The 21805-nt window shown below is 40.4% G+C and overlaps 1 protein-coding gene across 2 annotated transcripts in view; it reads right to left on the bottom strand.

The window, feature by feature from the left end:
- The window catches only part of pcdh10b (protocadherin 10b), a 37896-nt gene extending 26753 nt beyond the window's left edge, over nt 1-11143 (bottom strand). For both annotated transcript variants that reach the window (XM_015604856.3, XM_015604855.3), the window contains exons 1-3: nt 7732-11143; nt 3201-3259; nt 2167-2273 (exon numbers count right to left, since the gene is read on the bottom strand). In XM_015604856.3, coding sequence (XP_015460342.1) covers nt 2167-2273; nt 3201-3259; nt 7732-10521 — 2956 coding nt within the window. In that variant the 5' untranslated portion in view covers nt 10522-11143. The remainder of the gene's footprint in view (nt 1-2166; nt 2274-3200; nt 3260-7731) is intronic.
- Nucleotides 11144-21805: the final 10662 nt, after the last annotated feature.

Below are 21805 nucleotides of genomic sequence, written 5' to 3' on the forward strand. Positions count from 1 at the left end.
GAAGGATAAACTCTTTTCAATACCCTTAATTTAAGGAAAAAAAAAACATGAATGGACAGATGCCCCAATAATTTAGTTAATATACTGTATGGTCCTTAAATAGATTCTACAATTAAATCCCCTGTCTTGTTAAACTGCACCTTTTATAAATATACTTTCAACACTTCCTGCAGAGAAAGTGCTCAGGGGAGATCTGTGGTTAAACCAACCAGCAGCAAAAAAAAAAAAAAAAAAAACAGCAGAAGAGTGAAGAATTGGTTCCCCTAGAGAACCTGCACTGTAACAAGAACCAACAAACTGTATAAATGATGAAAGGGATAGCCAACAATATATATGTTATATCTATCAATGTGGGAGGGGCCAAACCACTGACTCTCTCTATGTGATACACTACATAACCTATATAATACAGTTAGGGAGGTGCTAACTGCTAACTGTATATAAAATATATATATATATATGCATAATATATATTGTTGCTGGGGGAGGAGCCAAACCAGTCCCTGAAGAAAAAAATATTGTCACAGAATGACAGAAACCATATACCATATATAATACAATCTAATACCATAAACATTTAGGCTTCCAGTATCATTATAAGAATAAGAAAATCATGATTAACTGCACTAAAAGGCGAGAGTCTGTTTGTATTTGATTGTATAGGATAACTGTGTAGAACGAAGCTTGTTGATACCAAGCATAACTCAAATTGAATTGTAATTCACTGTGTAATTGCACTTAGAGTGTAAATAATTGCATACAGTAATTATGTAATTACATTTAAATAGCCCAGCAAATTACAGTATTTGATCTGGGTTGCTATAGAGATCTACCACAATCCACCCATTTCATTTTTTTTTTAGATATGTTTCTTTCTAGAATCTTTACATTATGTGGTTAGGCTTATCACACTCACATATCTTAGTAAAACCTCAAAAATACAGTCCTTCAAAAGCAGCCTGTTTTGTAAATACCATTTTTTGGATGCCACGCAAAACCTACATTTTTACATGAAGCACATTCACCTGGCCAATAAGCCAACATATCTTTAGCCCCTGCTAAAGATTTCTTACGGCACAAGGCCCAAAACAGGACAGCCAATCAGAAGAAACCTTGGAACAAAACAGCTCCAATAAGGGAAACACACTGGAATCAATGCTTTTGGTCCATAAACTTCCCAAACTAATGTACTGTACAGTGCTGCAATATATAGACAACAGAAGTTTAGCCCTGAGTGTTTCAGTCAGCCCTGTTTTTGGAACAAGGCCGAAAACAGGACAGCCAATCAGAAGAGAGCGTGCTTACATACATTATACAGTATAAAGCATATATTCAAACCATAGCAACATAAACAGCCGTGGGCTTTATTTGGTGCATAAACCAACAAAAACTTACAGCTCTGGAAAAAAAAATGAGACCACTAAAAAACAATAAGTTTCTTTGATTTTACCAATTTGAAAACATCTGGAATATAATCAAGAGGAAGGTGGATGATCACAAGCCATCAAACTAAGCTGAACTGCTTGAAATTTTGCACCAGGAGTAAAGGCGTAAAGTTATCCAAAAGCAGTGTGTAAGACTGGTGGAGGAGAACATGCCAAGATGCAAGAAAACTGTGATTTAAGACCAGGGTTCTTCCACCAAATATTGATTTTAGAACTCTTAAAACTTTATGAATATGAACTTGTTTTCTTTGCATTGTTTGAGGTGTGAAAGTTCTGTATCTTTTTTGTTATTTCAGCCATTTCTCTGGCATTTTCTGCAAATAAATGTTCTAAATGGCAGTACTTTTGTTAGGAATTTGGGAGAAATGTTGTCCGTAGTTTATAGAATAAAACACTAATGTTCATTTTACTTAAACATATACCTATAAATAGCTGAATCAGAGAAACTGATTCAGAAACTGAGGTGGTCTTTTAATTTTTTCCAGAGCTGTATACATTATAAGACAAATTTACTTATTTTACTAAGGAAGAAAAACACTGAAACCACTAAACCCAATGCCACAGTGTCCTTAACTACACCTTTAAAGAAGCTCCATCTCACAGCCAGCTTTTACAGAAAACCACAGCATCACACCACACAGCAGGGCGATCAATGTGAGAGTGTGCAAGAGAGAGAGAGAGAGAGTGAGAGAGAGTGAGAGAGAGAGAGTAAGAGACTGACCGGAGGAGTGCCCACGATGCGTGGCGTCATGGTCGCTGTCCCCCTGCTCGCTGTCCCCGTGCCCACTGTCTTTAGAGCTCACGATGTCCGCCTCCTGGAAGGCCGAGCTGTTGGGGGGGAGGAGGGGTGGTGGTGGTTAGAGAATGGGGAGAGGAGGAGGGGGGAGGATGTGAAAGAGGAGGAGGAGGAGGAGGAGAGGGGGGGTTAACCGCTTTGCTGCATGACTCTTATATAACCACCTTATTATCACTGCTCAGCACAGATACGGCCAGTCTCTACAGAGCCCCACATCTTTATCACTCACACACACACACACTTAGACACACACACACACTTAAAAAACATATAAAAAAAATGTATTGTTAAAAAATGTATTTTTTATGGCATCAATCAAATAAACAACCATCTGTGCCTGAACGCTATCAGAGGCACACTGCTCAACCCAATCAGTTCTCCCTTCTGTCTCATCTCTAAACCCATACATCACCCAGTGCCCCTCCCAAACTACTCCTCCCATTTTTTTTAGCTTTTTTTGTTCAAATTTGAGCTGAAAATCAGGGGGTTTAGGTACCCTTTAAAACGAAAATAATTAAAAACTACTTGTCCTCTAACTACACAGTATATGTATATATTCATTCTTGTAATTCAACTAACCATTCCAGTATAACATGTTCTACACAGCTTGGATTGATTCGCCAAATCCAAGATAAATATACCACCTTAAATAGTACTAGGGTTCTCCTCTTTATTAGGGTTTCCTTTTGTCTCCATGCCAAATAACCATGTTAAGCCACTTTACTGTTTTATGTTGGCACTACCTGACTTATTACTGAATTTGAACTTTGATTGGTTTGATAGTAAAGTTACATTAATACAATTATAACCATTTTGACAGCAAGATAAACACTGCAGTTTGGTTGATTTATGAGTGGATGGATGGATGGATGGATGGAGAGATACTGTATCTAGATAGAGACACACAAAACACCTCTAGTCTCCTGAAACTGCAGGTACTGTATATTAGTGCTGCTTACCTGTTTACGCGCCTCGGCCTGTCCACCAGGTAACTAAGCTCCGCCCGCTGGTGTTTTGTCTGAAACAGAGAGGAGAAAGTTTTGATTATACATCTTTGTCTTATACTACAAAGCAAATAGCTATAATACAAGCAATTCACTGTTCACATGTAATTATAAATATACCTTATAATAGTGTTACTACTGTAAACAGTCTAAAGTCCTGTTCACAAGAAAATGTTGTTTTTGGTCACTGAAAACATTTTTTAAAACTCTGCTTTCAGTGTTTTTGTATGTACAGGGAAAACAAAGCTTTATGAAAATGCTGACATGGCTTGCAATGCATACATGCTTCTGGCTGAATCGAAAAAAAAAACAAAAAAAAAAAAAAAACCTTCTTACTCCCTACAGAGTGAACAATAACATCTGTTTAATCTACTTAAGCAGACAGCATGTTAACCTTACTGCCATCAGGCAGAAGGTACCATAGTATCCAGGCCAGAACAACCAGACTAATGAACAGTTTCTACCCACAGGCCGTCAGGCTTTTGAACAAACTGTGAGAATGTGACACTAATTGATCCCCAAACCTTTTAATTTCCAACAATTTATTTATATTTATTATATATTGCTGCTAAATTCAATACTTTTTAGTCACTTTAAATTGTCTATACACTAGACACTTGTTATGGTATTTTATTGTATTTTATTTTTTTGTTGTTGCACTGTTTTATTACTGTAAAGTGATTATCTGAGTCTCACCCCAAGCATTTCAATGCACTTATGTCTTGACATGACGTGCAAATGACAAATAAACTTAAAACAAACATAGATTTAAAATCTGTCACTTCTAATAATATGCATTAACTTGCATAGTATACTACTTAAGGAGTAGAGTGTAATTTAGGGTTGATGCACCATAATAAATAGCATTTCATAGAAAACAGAGTAAATAAACATCCCACTAACTTCTTTTCCCTTTTTTTATAAAGTCACAGCGACTTTATCTCTTTTATCCGGTGAATAATAATAATCAGCCTGGGGTTTAATGGAGTCAGTCAGTAAATGAGTTGAGTGACCTTGTTGAGTTGAAACTGAAACTCCAGCAGTGAACGGCAGCAGAATACAGAGCCCAGAGTTCAGCGCATCAGAACCGCACCAGGGAATCCAGCTTTGAGCTGAAGTTACGAGAACACAGAAGGTCTGGAATGTATAGTGATATCTAATCACGATGCTTTTAATAATAAAGATGATGATAATAAGGGCGCTGACGGTTTTATGTGTGAGTCCCCAGAGCGGCGGGCCCGGTGCTGAGGGTTAGAACCCTGTAAAGCGCTGCTGCACTACACTCGGCTCTTTGTTCCTGTGCGCCTCCGCAGCACCGTGACCGGCATAGATAACGCCACTGCTGCCACTGCTGCCTCTGCTGCCGGCACTCAGCATGCAGCATCTCTCTGCCAGGAGGCCTTCAAACACTCGCACTGCTGACAACGTCCCGCCACAGTCACTCCGGGGGCAGAGAGCGGGCCGATCTACAGCATGTCGGACCTGCAGTCCAACAGGGTCCCCGAGACCACAAGAACCACCAAAAATCAAGACCCCCAGAATGCTAATGGTAAATTTATTTGATATAATTTAATTTATATAAATCTATAGATAAAACATTGCTGATTGATCCTGTTTTAGTCAAGTGCAGAACTGGGCCTGAGTGGCCCATTAGCTCACGAGAACAAGCCGCTAATTTCATAATATTTCATAATAATTCAGATTAATCCTCCTAATGCAGACAGATCTATCAACTAACAGCCATAAAACAGCTCCCATAACATTACATATTACATAAACTGCTCTATTTCATTTTTTTCCCAGCATATTTCACTCAATAAAGCTTATTTAAGAACAGGTTATTAACAACACTCACAATACATTACATATTATATTACACACAGACAAGCTTGAATACTTGTGATGAAAAAACACAATAGAACTATATAGGATAAATAAGATGTCAAGGAAAACTTCTCTTGATTTTAAATAGAAGTCAATGTACAAACATTTTCTGATGCAGTGTAATTTGTATTAATTTATTAGTGAAAAAAGGGAAGACTGACAAAAAAGGACGATACAAGGTTTTATATAAGTTTAGATATGAGGTTCCTCTAGGGCTTGATGGTAAATGCAGTGGCTCTGAAGAATTCAAGACTATTCAAATATCAAGGTGCATCATTTTGATTTCAGTTTTTGATTACGCCATTAAACATCCACAAACAGTCTATTATTAACATTAATGTTCTTCACTTTCATAAGGCTACAGATTCACTTTCTTCTTAGATCGTTAATGGTTCACTTAAACAAATGTGGTTTAACAGTTCTCCATCACAAAGAAGCTTTTGTATTTGTTTTTTTCTGCACTGCAAAGGTGCACATTCCTCTTACAGATAAAAAAAATATATATATATATAAATATATATTATATTTAGAATGCATCAGCAGTAGTAGAATCTTAAAAACTGCTAATCAAATACTCTCCCATACTCAATTATCATCATCCAATTAAATTGGATTTTTTACACTCTCTGTAATGAAATGTACACTTGGATCAGTGTTCCTTAAGTACTGTAGATGTCCGTGATATGTTTAAAAAAAAGTATACCATCGATATGTTAAGTCAGTTTATCACTATACAATAAAATGCTGTTATATTGTCCAGGTCTATTTCCACTATAAACTTTTTCATATTTTGTAGATGCTTCCATCTAGAAGTACTGTACAGAACACTTTTGGCATGGATTGTAAAATATCTCAACACCACTGGTGTAATAGTTCATCTTCACCAAGGGCAAGGTCTAATATATGGTTCTTTGGCACCAAAATTGATTCTACTATAGATTAGTTTTTTTTTTTTTTTGGCAAAGGCTATGATGGATGGATCATGACCATGTCCATTATTTTTTAAATGGTGAAACGGTTCACTTTGGAGCTCTTCAAATGTTCTTTGATGAATAGAATCGTCTGTTTGGTTTGGTTTAGTTCCAAAAAATACCTTAATAGTACTAAAAACTGGTTATGTCTGGAATGGGAAAGATCAATTTTAAAGCTTAACAGAATGTTTTCTGTTTCTGGTGAAATGGTTCTTCTCTATACTAGAGAACATGTTGTTGGGCACCATAAAACGGTTCCACTCTTATTACCAGACAAAGAACCCCTTTATTACTGTATAAACTCTGATTTTGTCATGTTTAGACTGTAAAAGAACCAGTTTAACACTTGATCTTGGAATGGTTACATGGTTGTTCTCTATGCTTTTGCCAAAAATGTATTTTTATTGTTTCAGTTTCAGTGTTTGAATGTCTGTCCAGATGTAGAATCACTTATATGTTATACATTTTTTTTTAAACCAAAAATTTGCTTAAATCTATAACGGAGAACCTCCATCCTCTCCATATATGGTTTGTAGACACTTAATTGGTGATTACACTATTTTTGGTTTTGGGTTTTAAATAGAACCAGAATATAGTTCAATAAACTACTGTTTTTGAGACAAATTACCTCTTTATGGCACTATGCAGAACCATATTTTGTTTTGATACAAGCGTAAAAGAATAATTTCAATGCTTAAATGAACTTTTGCAATGGTTAAATGGTTAAACTCTTCTCAATGATGGAGATCATATTGGAGCCTATATGATTCTTTTGCACCTAATATTGTTTTCTTTTACATTACTGTTAAAAGCTTTTTTTTGCATATAAGTGTAAAATAACTATTTCAACATAAAAACCCCTGTTAATTGGATTTTCAGATGGAGAACCTCTTTTAAATAGCTCAGAGCAAACTTTGTTTTTTGATAGCAAACATGGTTTTAAAGAATCATTGGTTAGCTTGTGAAAGAGCCATTTCAAATTAACATTGTGAAAGTGAGAGTGAGAGTGAAAGAACCTCAAAAGAACGTTTGGATTGGTAACTGTTCTTCTCTATGACAGAGAACCTCTTGTGACAGATATGATTGTTAAGCTCCTGAAATGGTCAATTTTCCGTTAGTCTTAGAGCATGATTTTGCCTGTGCAAAAACAGTGTATGTGATTTTTATTCATTTCAATGTTTAAATAATCTTTGATTGTCTTTGAGAATCCTTTTGAATATTTGTTTATTTGTATCCAAATAGGAGTTCCACTACTATTTTTATGGAACAGAAAACATCTTAAATGGTTCAGAACCACTTTAGTTAAAAACACTTAGAGTGTGAATGAATCATTCCATCTCCCATAGGAATCATGGAGAAGTCACATGATTCTTCTCCACCATACAGAACCTTGTGTTTGCTTCATCTGAATCTATATATATATATATATATATATATATATATATATATATATATATACACAGTAAAGATGAGAGTACAATATGTGCAATATGTGCTGTACTATTGGTCAATTCTGGTTCCTTTTATTTATTGGAGAGTGATTAGATAGATGATCAGCTCAGGCCATTGATTAGAGCCTAATAATCAATAGAACAGCTCATTAACAGTGATTGATGTTGGTCAGTACTCACCTCGCTGGACAGCAGGCCTCCGTTGGATATGATGTCCGGCTGCTGCTGCTGCTGCTGCTCTCCATAGGCGGACACCAGTGTGGCCCGTGCCCCTGGTTCTCCGTGAGCACCCCCTCGGGATGGGCTGCAGGCCTTCAGGAACATGAGGTCGGTGCTGGCGGCCTCCGGGCTCAGGCACACTTGGTAGCAGTAGTTCTGCTTGCGGTGGAGCGAGCCGAAGCTGCCGGACTCCTCCACGGGCACCTGGGCACTCCCGACTCCGCAGGGCGCGCTCACGCTGACGTTGTGCGCACTCCCACCACCACTGCCACCACCACCTCCGCCGCCACTCTGCACCAGCATGATGTCCGACTTGCTGAGCTTCTTCTTCTTCTTCTTTTTGCTGGAGCGCGAGTGGCGCCCGCAGCAACTTCCTCCACCCGCCCCACCCGACCCGCCGGTTCCCCCGGCACAGGCTCCGCCGCAGCACCACCCGCAGGAGCAGCAACAGTGCAGGGCGGCGTGCACGTTCAGTTTTTTGTCTTTGCGGCAGCGCACGGCCAGAGCAATCATGGCCAGCAGAAAGATAAAGGACACAGAGCCCAGTGCCACAATCAGAATCAGGGTCAGGTCCAGGGTGGCATCCTTGGCCTTGGCGGCACCGCGTGCGCTCCCAGTGCCTCCACGTGAGCTCCCGCCACTTCCTCTGGAGCCCCCGCCCCCTGCGCTTCCGTCACCCTCAGCGAGGCTATCCACTAGCGCCACCTGCAGGAGCGTACTGCAGGACAGGGGTGGCTGGCCGTGGTCGCGCACCTCCACAAGCAGTTCATACACCTGTTGCTGTTGTTGCTGTTGTTGTTGCTGAGAGCGCGCCCCGCCCCCAGCGTGAACGCGCCGCGCCGTGCGCAGCTCCCCCGTGCGCCAGTCCATACGGAAAAGTCCGTCCTCGTTCCCGCGCACGATACTGTAAGAAAGGCGCGCGTTCTCGCCATCGTCCGCGTCCGCGGCAACCACCCGCGTTACCAAGTATCCCGGCTCGGCCGTCCGCGGCAAAGGTTCCCGTGCCGTGCCGTTCTTTCCCACGGGCGCGATAACGGCCGGCGCGTTATCGTTCTGGTCCACCACAAGCACGCGCACGGTCACGTTGGAGGCCAGCTCGGGCGTGCCCGCGTCTCTCGCGCGCACCGTGAAGCTAAACTCGCGCAGCTGCTCGTAATCAAAGGAGCGCAGCGCGTACAGGTAGCCGTTCTCCGCGTTCACCGACACGTATGTCACCACGGACATGCCCTGTATGTCGCGCTCCGCGATGGAGTAGGTGACGCGCGCATTGCTCCCGTCGTCCGCGTCGCGCGCGCTCACGGCGTAAATATAGGCGCCCGGCACGTTATTCTCTGCCACGTGGACGTCGTACGAGGGCTGCGTGAACTCGGGCGCGTTGTCGTTCTCGTCGGCCACGCGCACGCGGATGGACTTGCTCGTGGCCAGCGGTGGAGTTCCGCCGTCGCGCGCCACCACAGTCACCGTGTAGGCGTCCGCGGTCTCGCGGTCCAGCGGGCCGTCCGTCACCACCGTGTAGTAGTTCCGGAAGGAGGGCTTGAGCTTAAAGGGAGCATCCTCGCTCACGATCTCGGCGCGCGCGCGACCATTCTCGTCCGCGTCCCGGTCCGACACGCTGAGCAGCGCGATCACGGTGCCCGGCTGCGCGCTCTCGCTCACCGACTCGCTCACCGTGCTAAAGGTGATCTCGGGGGCGTTATCGTTAACGTCCGTGACGTGCACGAGCACTTTGCAGTGCGCGGGCACGGCGTTTGGTCCCAGGTCGCGCGCCTGCACGTAGATCTGGTGCAGCGCGCTCTCCTCATAGTCCACATCGCCCCGTACCTCCACGCGCCCTGTCCGCGCGTCCACGTCAAAAAGTTCTCGCGCGCGGCTCGCAGCCGCGTGGCTCCCGCCGCCCAACGCGTACACCACCTCGCCGTTTGCGCCCTCGTCTGAGTCCGTGGCGTTTAGCTGGATCACGAGCGTGCCCACGGGCGCGTTTTCACGCAGGGTCACCGCATACACGGGCTGGTCAAACACGGGCGCGTTGTCGTTGGAGTCCAGCACGCGCACAACCAGTAGCGCCGTCCCCGTGCGCGCCGGCTGCCCTCCGTCCACCGCCGTCAGCACGTACCGGTGCACGGCCTGGCGCTCCCGGTCCAGCGGAGCGTCGAGCACGAGCTCCGCGTAACGGCTGCCGTCGCCTTGCGTCTGCACGTCCAGGTGGAAGTGCGCGTTCGGGGTCATTTCGTACGCGCGCAAGCCATTACTGCCCACGTCCGGGTCCACGGCGGCTTCCAGGGGGAAACGCGTGCCTGCGCTCGCGCTCTCCGAGATCTCCACGGTCACGTCCGGCTCGGGGAAAGTGGGCGGGTTGTCGTTGATGTCCAGAACCTCCGTCTCCACGCGAAACAGCTCCAACGGGTCCTCCAGAAACACCTCCAGGTGCAGCAGGCACGGCGGAGGGTTTACGCCGCACACGCGCTCCCGGTCGATCTTCTCGCTAACGTACAGCGCGCCGCTTTCCAGGTTGACATCCAGGTAGGGCGTGCGCGAGCTGGGCACCGTCTGAAAGCGGCGCGCCGACAGCTTGGTGGCGTCCAGCCCCAGGTCCTCCGCGATGTTGCCCACGAACGTGCCCAGCTCAGACTCCTCAGCCACGGAGTAGCGAAGCTGCGAGGACGCGCAGCGCGCCAGCACCAGCAGGAGCAGGATGTTTGCGAGCGCGGGAGCGCGCATCATCAGCATCAGCACCTCCAACATTATCATCATTACCACCACCACCACCGGCGTCTGGGACGCGCTGCGCGTGTTATCCAAGAAGCAGAAGTAGAAGCAGCAGGAGAGGAGCGCGCGGCGGAACAGTCATCCTCTTCTCCCGCCGCCGCCTCCTCCACGGTAACAAGGATGAGTGTGTTTGTGCGCGCGCTTGCGCGTGCGTGTGTGAGAGAGAGTGCGCGTGTTTTCCTTCAGAGAGGCTGAGAGACAAACACCATCACGCCTCACTGTGAGAGATAGTGAGAAACAGAGAGAGAGAGAGGGGCACGAGCACGCGCGCGCACACACACTTACTCACACACTTACACACACTCACATACACACACGCAAAAACACACACACACACTTCGCACACTCACTCACTCAATCACGCACTCAAGCACGCGCGCGCGCACTCTGAGGTGGCTCTCTGGCATCAGAGCGCGCATCTCTCCTTATCCAAGCCAAACGCTCCTCTTTCTCCCGTTATCTCTCCCTCAGTGAGTCACTAGGTCTCTCTGTCTCTATTTCTCTCTTTTTTTTCCGGTAATCCTACTATCTATCTCTCTAACGCTAACTCACTCTCTCTCTCCGTCTCTTTGCGCTCCGTTCCTCCACTCTGCCTCTGTCCGCTCGAGCTGCGCAGTTTTCCCGCAGCACTCCTCCCACCCGCAGCCAATCACAGCGCCAGAAGCAGTGCAGCCCCGCCCCCTCCACTTCGCTAGCAATCAACCTCAGATTCCACAACAGAGTCCCGCCCACGGCCGGCCAATCAGAGCAGAGAGAGAGAGGCTCCGGGACACGGAGGAGGCCACTCATGAAAATAAGAGAGAGAGAGAGAGAGAGAGAGAGAGAGAGAGAGAGAGAGAGAGAGAGAGAGAGAGAGAGAGAGAGAGAGAGAGAGATCTTACGTTCAAATAACGAATTATAATTTTCATTATCATAACTGTCACAACCATTGTTATCATTATTTTCATCAGATCATCCTCATTTTAGCTTTAAAACTGTTATTGACATTAACTTCATCTTCACCACGAGCACTATTATCATCATCATCATCATCATCATTATCATCATCGTCACCAGTACCATTACTACCATATTAGCATCTTTATCATCATAAACATTATCCTCAACCTCAGTATCATTATCAACTTCAGCACCATTTTCATTTTTTTTCTCCATCTTCACCATTAACATTATCATCCTTACCACCATCATCACTACAATATCAACGTCTTTATCATCATCATCATCATCATCATCATCATCATCATCATCATCATCATCAACGTATCATATCAGTATGTCTTCATAATCATTATTTTTAACTTTCTCATAATGGTCAGTATCAGTGACATTTTCGCCTTTATCATCTTTACTATTAATCTCCATCCTTACCATCATCACAACAATATTACCATAATCATAATTTAATAATTTAATAGGCTACCATAAAAATTATATAATTGCCATTATTATCATTATCAACATTATCACCGTATTTATAAGTTTTATTGTCATCTTTATTCAAAGTGAATCTTCAGTATCCTCTTTAGAATTACACTTTGTTATTGTTATTGAAAAAAATAATATATTTTATATGTAGTTTACAGACAGCATGGAATAATTCGTATATGGTCAAATTTTATCACTGTTCATTAATTATAAATTAGTCAATCAACCAATCAATCAGTAAATGCATTTTAATTAATTTTTTTTTTACTGTCTGATGCCACAGAGCTCAGAAAAGTTACAATTCTCTATCTTTCTCTTTCTCTCTGCCTCCTGTTTCTGTGTGTGCGTGCGCGCGCGCGTGTTTTCTGCTCGCTATATCTGGAGCGCTTGCGCTCATACACAGCCCCACACTTTGAGCGTGTGTTTCTCGCGGGCTCTCCATGTGTGAGCTGAGTGCGCCCCCTAGCTGCCAGACCCGGCATCGGTCTGCTGCCTTAGACCTGCCTGCAGCTACAGGACCTCAGTGAGACCCGTGGCCTGTGCTGGGTTTGGGGTTAAACTCTTTTATATAAACACCTGAACGCTACATAAACACTAATAAGGGAACTGGGCTGGAAGAGCTGGACCCAGTCAGCCGAGCAACGGGAGGAGTCAGACCAGTATAACGGGGTGGGTTCTACACAAGTGTGAAGCTGTACACTTATTAAATTAAACTGATATTTAGATAGAGCATTTTATTTTATTTTATGTATATTTATTATGTTTTTTTTGTTTTGTTTTTGGCAAATTTAGCCTGATTACATCCCACATCAGGCAGTGGCCACAGCAGAGATTGAACCCCCATCCTCATGGCCCCTGGTGATGATCAATGAGGTAATTATATTATATATATATATATATATATATATATATATATATATATATATATAATATACACCAGGTGTAAAGTTTTAGTCATTTGTATGCAGTTTAGCATAGAGAAATATATATATACAGTTGTGGTCAAAAGTTTACATACACTTGTAAAAAAACATAATGTTATGGCTGTCTTGAGTTTTCAATAAGTTCTACAACTCTTATTTTTCTGTGATAGAGTGATCGGAACACATACATGTTTGTCACAAAAAACAGTCATAAAATTTGGTTCTTTCATAAATTTATTATGGGTCTGCTGAAAATGTCGCCAAATCTGCTGGGTCAAAAATATACATACAGCAACATTAGTATTTGGTTACATGTCCCTTGGCCATTTTCACGGCAACTAGGCGCTTTTGGTAGCCATCCACAAGCTCCTGGCAAGCTTCAGGTCGAATGTTTGACCACTCTTCTTGACAGAATTGGTGCAGTTCAGCTAAATGTGATGGTTTTCTTGCATGAACCCATTTCTTTAGCACTGTCCACATGTTCTCAATGGGGTTTAAGTCAGGACTTTGGGAAGGCCATTCTAAAACCTTAATTCTAGCCTGGTTTAGCCATTCCTTTACCACTTTTGATGTGTGTTTTGGGTCATTGTCTTGTTGGAACACCCAACTGCGCCCAAGACCCAACCTTCGGGCTGATGGTTTTAAGTTTTCCTGCAGAATTTGGAGGTAATCCTCCTTCTTCATTATCCCATTTACTTTCTGCAAAGAACCAGTTCCACTGGCAGCAAAACATCCCCAGAGCATAATACTACCACCACCATGCTTGACAGTAGGCATGGTGTTCCTGGGATTAAAGGCCTCACCTTTTCTCCTCCAAACATATTGCTGGGTGTTGTGGCCAAACAGCTCAATTTTTGTTTCGTCTGACCAGAGAACTTTCCTCCAGAAGGTTTTATCTTTGTCCATGTGATCAGCAGCAAACTTCAGCCGAGTCTTAAGGTGCCTTTTCTGGAGCAAGGGCTTCTTTCTTGCACGGCAGCCTCTCAGTCCATGGCGATGTAAAACACGCTTGACTGTGGAGACTGACACCTGTGTTCCATCAGCTTCCAAATCCTTGCAGACCTGCTTCTTGGTGATTCTTGGTTGACTCTTGACCATCCTGACCAATCTCCTCTCGGCAGCATGTGATAGCTTGCGTTTTCTTCCTGATCGTGGCAGTGACACAACTGTTCCATGCACTTTATACTTGCGTATAATTGTCTGCACAGTTGCTCTTGGGACCTGTAGCTGCTTTGAAATGGCTCCAAGTGACTTCCCTGACTTGTTCAAGTCAATAATTCGCTTTTTCAGATCCACACTGAGTTCCTTTGACTTTCCCATTGTAGCTTTTGTAGCTGAGTCTAATCACTGGGTCAAATGAGCCCTATTTAAATGGGCTCATGAGAAGTCAACAGCTGTAGTCAATCAGAATCACTTACAAGAAGTGAAGAGGCCATGACATGAAGCTAATTTGATTGACACAACTCGCTACATCACCAAAATTGACAAATTTTGTTGCTGTATGTATATTTTTGACCCAGCAGATTTGGTGACATTTTCAGCAGACCCATAATAAATTTATGAAAGAACCAAATTTTATGACTGTTTTTTGTGACAAACATGTATGTGTTCCGATCACTCTATCACAGAAAAATAAGAGTTGTAGAACTTATTGAAAACTCAAGACAGCCATAACATTATGTTTTTTTACAAGTGTATGTAAACTTTTGACCACAACTGTATATATATATATATATATATATATATATATATTCAGAACTGGATAGTGCACTAATATATCTGAATACATGGATCAGAAATAATTTCAATAATATATAAAATGTAATGCCCAACTAAATGCTAAAATACTGTACATTTATTATTCATTATTCTGAGTTGGTGTATGTGTTCGTTTCATATATATATATATATATATATATATATATATATATATATATATATATATATATATAAATATATATATATATATATATATATATATATATATATATATATATATATATATATATATATTTCTCTATGCTAAACTGCATACAAATGACTAAAACTTTACACCTGGTGTCAACAAAGTAAAAAAAAACAAACATATTTATTGCAATGACATTAAATCTGTCAATGAAATTAAAGTGTCTACATCTATAAATTATATTATCATAAATGGTTCAGTCACTTAAACATATTTTATTAATCAACAGTGTTTTAATCAACAGTATTCTATGATTTAATCATGGTTAAAATCATGATTTTTTTTGTTGTTGTTCCCATGTATTTTTCAACAGCAAAAAATGAAAGCTTTTTTTATTTTATTATATCCCAGTTTTTTTTTTTTAAGTAAACTTAAAAATACTGAATTCAGAACTACACAGTGTGCTAATCTGGAAACATTGAATACAAAATAATGTAAAATATATGGTATTACACTGTACTGAAAACTAAAAACTGAGGTTTGACAAATTATGAATTTTCATCAGGCTTTCGATCCATTTCATTTCCTCCCACAAAGAAACATCTAAACCAGTAAGAATCTCTAATGGGTGAGGTGATTACCCACTGGAGCTGACTGGGGGTAATAACACAGTGGCGCCCCCTAGCACCCTGCCTCATCCCTGCACCCCTGCTCCCTGCTCGCATGAAGAAGAGCACTTTCAGAAGAGTGGATCAAACTGGCGCTCTGCCAGAGCCAATCTTAATGTGGCAGTGGAGTGTAAACATGAATCTCCTCCAAAAAAGAGATTTTCTAAATCAAGTTCCCGGCGAGCCACTGGCGCGCGTGCACTCCGCTTTACGCTTTAATTCCCACCAGGCTGCCCGAGGCGCTGAATAGACTCGAGTTTTCATGAATATTTCAAGATTTATGGACAAATACTGATTTGAGTATGAGAATCAGATTATCTCCTGCTCTCTGTATTATAATATAAACGTACCTCAATAGTGAGAGGAAGAGGGAGCTGGGATGGGGGGGCGAGGGATATCACATTGTCACGGATAATGACAAACACGTTTTCGAGGAGCGATTTGAATCTTATTTTTCACATTACAATAGATAAACGCACATATAAGTGGAGACAAAAATGACTCGTCTTGCTGTGCGAAACACTTCAAACAAATGGTGAAACCCACTCACATTCAGCTACTGCAGTCCAAAGCATTCTGGGAAATAGTTACAGCCAATAATGGGGAAACTTAAGATGCTGAGAAAATTTGAAATACAACTCTAAAATTCAAACTGCAGACAGAATAAACTCAACATATTTCATATTTTCACTGATAAACTATATTTGATTTCTATATATTAGTGCTGGAAACTTGTTTGGCAGCACGTTTCCATTCCAAATTGTTGAAGGTTGTTGAATATGGAGCTGGAATTTATTTCTAACATTAATCCTCTTTATTATTTTTGTCCCCCTCCCCCCAAAAAACAAGTACCAGCATTTATTATTATCATTATTTTTTAATGATTGACACCACTAATATAAATAGAACTTCATTTTTTATTAACAGTTAAATACACATTATTAAAAGCTTAGTTTTAAAAACACTGAAAAAAATACTCATTTAATACTCAACTCAGTTAAGTTGTATAATATATAACATTTTAAGTTTACTCTAATTAACTGGGCTTTGTTTACACAACAGTAGTTTAATTAACTCACAGTTTTTCTCAAGGATTGCAGGATTAAGAAACGTAGTTTATTTAATATGTTTAGCATATTTTTATAGAACTGCCAATACTATCAGCATGACAATGGGGTAACATAAGAGTGAGACATTCAGCTCCAGATCAAACATACTGTAACAAATAGGAACACAGAATACAGGCACATTGCTTTTACAAGCTACAACACCAAGTCGTGCCAATAAACACATAAAGGATAGGATAAAGTAGCTTTGGGCAATAGACAACACAAAGATAGTAAGTAAGGGAGAGGCCACACCCAATATGCAAATATATGGTGTCAGGAGCCTATGGGAAAGTTGTATGAACCAACACTGTAGAAAGAGCACTGACATGTTGTATACTAAAGATTGGTTGAAAACACTGCACTGACTTTAGACTTGATATAACACAGTGGACCAACACCAGCAGATGACATGTCTCTCCAAACCATCACTGATCATCAGAGAATTCTGCATTTCGTTTGACAATCAAGGGACCAGAGTCTGGAAGAAGTGTGGAGAGACGCACAATCCAAGCTGCTTGAGGTCTAGAGTAAAGTTTCTACAATCAGTGATGGTTTGGAGGTTTGGAGAGATTTGGTACACTGTGTTTTATTAACAAGTCTAAAGTCAGTTCAGTGTTTTCCCAGAAAATCTTACAGCACTTCATGCTTCCCTTTGCTGACAACTTTTATGGAGATGCAGATTTCATTTTCCAGCCGGACTTGGCACACTGTCCACACTGCCAAAAGCACCAATTGGTCTTATATAATATTCTTCCACAGCCATGCACTTGTAATGTGAGCAGCATTTGATGTTGCTTGGTATTGTTGAAAACTGTAAATGATGGTGTCCTAAAGGCAGCATATGTTGCTCTAAGTTTGAAATGTACTTTTCTCCAAAATTGCTGCATCACATCCCCATACCATGATTTTAGCTGATAACAGTCTGAATCCTTTAATTTTTTAGTCAAGAGCACATGGCATTACTTTTATCAAAAAAAAAAAAAAAAAAAAAAGATCAGGAATTACTGATTTGACCAACGAAAATACACTGTTTCCATTGTGTCATGATACATCGTGGAGTCCAAAGAAGTCAACACCACGTCTGGACATGGTTAACATGAGAATTTATCTGAAGGTTTTACACAGTTTGCTTAGTTTGATTTTGGCTATTATGCATGAGTGGTGAAATGGGGGGTTTTCAGTTTTATAACTTTAAGCAAGAGATCAGAGTGACTTGAGAAGGGTTCTCATGCATGACCCTCCAGCAATGGTAGTACACTCTGAAAAGTGATTTTGTGTTTTAGTTAGAAGAACTAACATTATCATGTTGAGTAAACTTACCGGCCAGAACAACTCAATAAAATGAGTTCAGAGAACTTTAACCTGAAAACTTAAAAATGTTTGTTGAGCCAATAACATTTTTTTTTATTTTACTAACTTTTAGTATATTACACGTGTCAATGCTCTTTCTACAGTGTTGGTTCATACTGCTCCTGACACCGTATATTTGCATGTTGGGTGTGGCCTCTCCCTTACTTACCATTTTTGTGTTGTCTGTTGCCCAAAGCTACCTTATTCTAGACATGCAGTAAGGTTTTTCGTGTGATAATTGTTAGGCCTTGGTGTTGTAGGCTGTAAGAGCAAGATACTTTTTTTCTGTCTTTTTAGTTTCTGTAGTATGCTGGTTCTCTGTCCACTTTTGTGCTGCTGCAGTGTTATGTGGTCAGTATTAGCAATTATATAAAAATATGTAAAAAATGCCTACACATGTTAAATAAACCTATTGAGTTCATTAAACTTTTAAATAAAACTGAAGAAAGCTCAGTTAAATTAAACAAACCTAACTGATTCAACCAGCTTTGAGTTTTTATAGTTCAGAAAACAGTATTTGGTGGAATAACCCTGTTTTTTAATCACAGTTTTTATGCATCCTGGATAACTTTACACCACTCCTGGTGCAAAAATTCAAGCAGTTCAGTTTGGTTTGATGGCTTGTGCTCTTCAATGTTCCTCTTCATTCCAGAGGTTTTCAATTTGGTAAAATCAAAGGAACTCATCTTATTTATTTATTTATTTTTTTCCAGAAATGTCTATAAAGGCCAAAAAGATGCTCAGCTAGCTGGCGTGTGGTCCATCTCCCAAAATCTGGTGGTGAACTCAAGACTGACTTCCAAAAATTGATTAAAATGAATCCAAAAGTTTGTGGCCTGTGGACAGATATAGTGCATGGATTTGGGAGTAGTGGTGGTACACTCCGAAAAGTGATTTTGTGTTTAAATCAGGAGAACTAATATTATTAAGTGGAGTGAACTTACCGGCCAGTACATCTCAATAAAAAGAGCTCAGAGAACTTCAATCTAAAAACTTAAAAATGTTTGTTGAGCCAATGAAGAAAAAAAAAAAAGTGACTTCAACAAACTTTTAGTTATACTACACGTGTCAATGCTTTTTCCACAGTGTTGGTTCATACAACTTTTATTGTTATTATGGAGCTACAAAGTTCACTCTTATGCTGCCCTAGTATTGACAGTGCTGTATGCTAAAAAGTAATTATTTAATTTATTGTTTTGTTGAGTTATAACAACTCAAAAAATGAAAGTGTTGTTTCAACACACTTTCCTGACTAAATATATTCTATTAAACACTGAAATACAAAAGACATTTTCTGGCAGCAATTTCTACAATCTGAGTTCTCCCACCCCCTTGGATATGTTGGAGATCTCTATGGAAACATAGTTCTACTATTACGACTCCGGAAGAAATGTTGTCAGTTGCACGATTTAATGTTTTAACATATTTAGCAAAAACAAAGATACATATATGAAGAGGTTATAATGAAACAGTCTTCTAGTAGAGTCTTTGGCGTAGGCCCCGTCATCGGCCCAGGACTTGATACATCTGGGCTCTGCAGATCCTGTCGTACATTGGAGACAGGGGCGGAGCCAACCCCCGGGCAACCAAACGGGACCAACCTGGAGGCGGTGGGGAAGGAGGAGGGTAAGAACGACCATCAGCGTCTGAAAGGCAGCAAAGGTACTGAATGAGTGATCTTATTTAAAGGCAGAAGGAACAGCTGATTGGATAGGTAATTAGGTGACGTAGCATTGGAGTCTTTAGTAGAACTTTCGCTGCGCTTTCATAGAAGCTCCACCAGCACCAGTTTTAGGTATGTGAGGGATGAGCTGTGTACCTGAAGTTTTAAATAAAGTTGATCATACTGTTGAATATTAACATTGTTTGACTTTGAAAAGACAATTTCAGCAAAACGGACATCATAGAGGCAATAGAAAATATTCAGAAAATATAATATATGAGCAAATCACCAAGATTAATAAATCTATTTTTGTTAATGATAGGTTACCCCCCCCCCCCCAAAAAAAACAACAAACAAAAAAAAAAAAACTTAAAATTGTTCTCCATAAGGTGATTTTAAGTCAGCTGAACAAGAAATATTAAACTGTACCATAAACTATAGCAAACTAATTGCCCTAACTAACATTATTATGTTTCTTGTTAACAATTGGTGTAATTAAATCATTTGTGTTGCAAAATTGTGTTGCTCAGTTTTACTCATTAGTTAAACGGGGTCTACTGAGCAATTATGCAGGGTTTTTCACCTGATGTTGGTCATGCTATTTGCATAGTGGGTGTGTCCTCCCACCTCTCCCCACAAGCTGCCTTTTCTTGGGATTCACATATGTGTTATCTATTAACTGCTTGGTCTTGGTGTCAAAGACTGTAAAAGCAAGTTATTGTATTTTGTTAGAACATTTTTTATGGGGCTTTCTAAAAAGAAAAGAACAAACAGAAACTTGAACACAACGAATACAGCTATCCTGTGTACTGTGGTTAGGTTGAGGTTTAGGTTTACGATTAGGTTAAAGGTTTGTTTTAAGTTAAGTTTAGGTTTATATTTAAGCGTATGTTAAAATGGCTAATACAGTTGCAATGGTTGTTTTGTTTAAATATATATAATTTCATTTTGTCAGTCTAACATTGATCATTTTATTTACAGCTAAACAGACAATATTAAAAGCTTATTCCTAAGAAGATGAAAATGTGCAAATAAACAGCTGAAATGTGTCACTGGCTTGAAATGCAGGAATGGATATACAGTGTGTTAACAAATAAAATGAAGCTTACCGAACAAAACATGTGATATCTTTTGATTTGGGTACAGTCAAATGTCTGCAATCAAGTCAAAGTAAATGATAAAAGAAATTATATGTTTTATTTATTTTCTTCTACTGTTCCAACTTTTTTTTTTTTTTTGAGATTGTAAAAGAAACACATCGCACAGAAGAAATCTGAAGCCATATTTAATTTATTATGACAAAATATTCAAAACAAGATCAATAAAACAATAGACCATCTCTTCAGCCAGTCTGTCTGTAGAAAAAAAAGACGGAACATTTCATCCTGACGCGTTTAGAAGTCCGCTGAGAAGTACAGAGCTATTTTTGTGGTTCTTCAGTTTGACCCTGTTTGATATGAGACTGATAGGCCCTTCTGAATCCTTTCATTCCAGAGAAACCAAGAGGGATCCCTTTCATGTCCCGCTATCTCTTCAAACATGGGGATTAGTGACATTTTCAAGGGTGCAATAACAGAGCAGTGGAAGGGCAGGAACACTGGAATCAGCATGGCTCTCTGTGTTAATCTTATCTCTTTAGACTTTTGGTTCAGTTTCACTTTAGGCTATAGTCCACGTCACAATCAGAATGATTTAGAGATGCTGCTTATTTTGAATGATACACATTTACTGTATATTAGAAACACGACTTTAACAAACATGCTTCCTCTCCTGCTCTATACTGTGAAAAGGCTTTCAAGAGGCTACTTTTTAAGTAGTGTTTCTCTAGGTGAGAGATCTCTTTGCTTTTATCAAAAAGACACACTCCCGAGAGAGGGTGCTTTTCATGACAGGGGTGTTGAATTTGGCACAACACCTCACTGAAAAAATTAAAATGTTGAGTAAACTTTCAATTTCAAGCCAACTTACTGCATTTTTGATTTTTGAGTCCAACTCAAACTTTTAAGTTTCGAAGAAAACCAACACGAGTTGTGCCAACTACAAATCTTTAGTTCAGAAAATTATTTTTTCATATATATAAAACTTCAAATCTTAGGTATCACCAACTTAAAAAATCACTTTTTGATTTTAATTAGTCTAACTATTTAAATAAACTAAAAAAATGGTGCCCCACACACATTTTACATTAATCAAGTTCATGTAGACAGAACACTACTCTCTTT

Source organism: Astyanax mexicanus, chromosome 10, assembly GCF_023375975.1.
Source record: "Astyanax mexicanus isolate ESR-SI-001 chromosome 10, AstMex3_surface, whole genome shotgun sequence".
Classification (NCBI taxonomy): Eukaryota; Metazoa; Chordata; class Actinopteri; order Characiformes; family Acestrorhamphidae; genus Astyanax; species Astyanax mexicanus.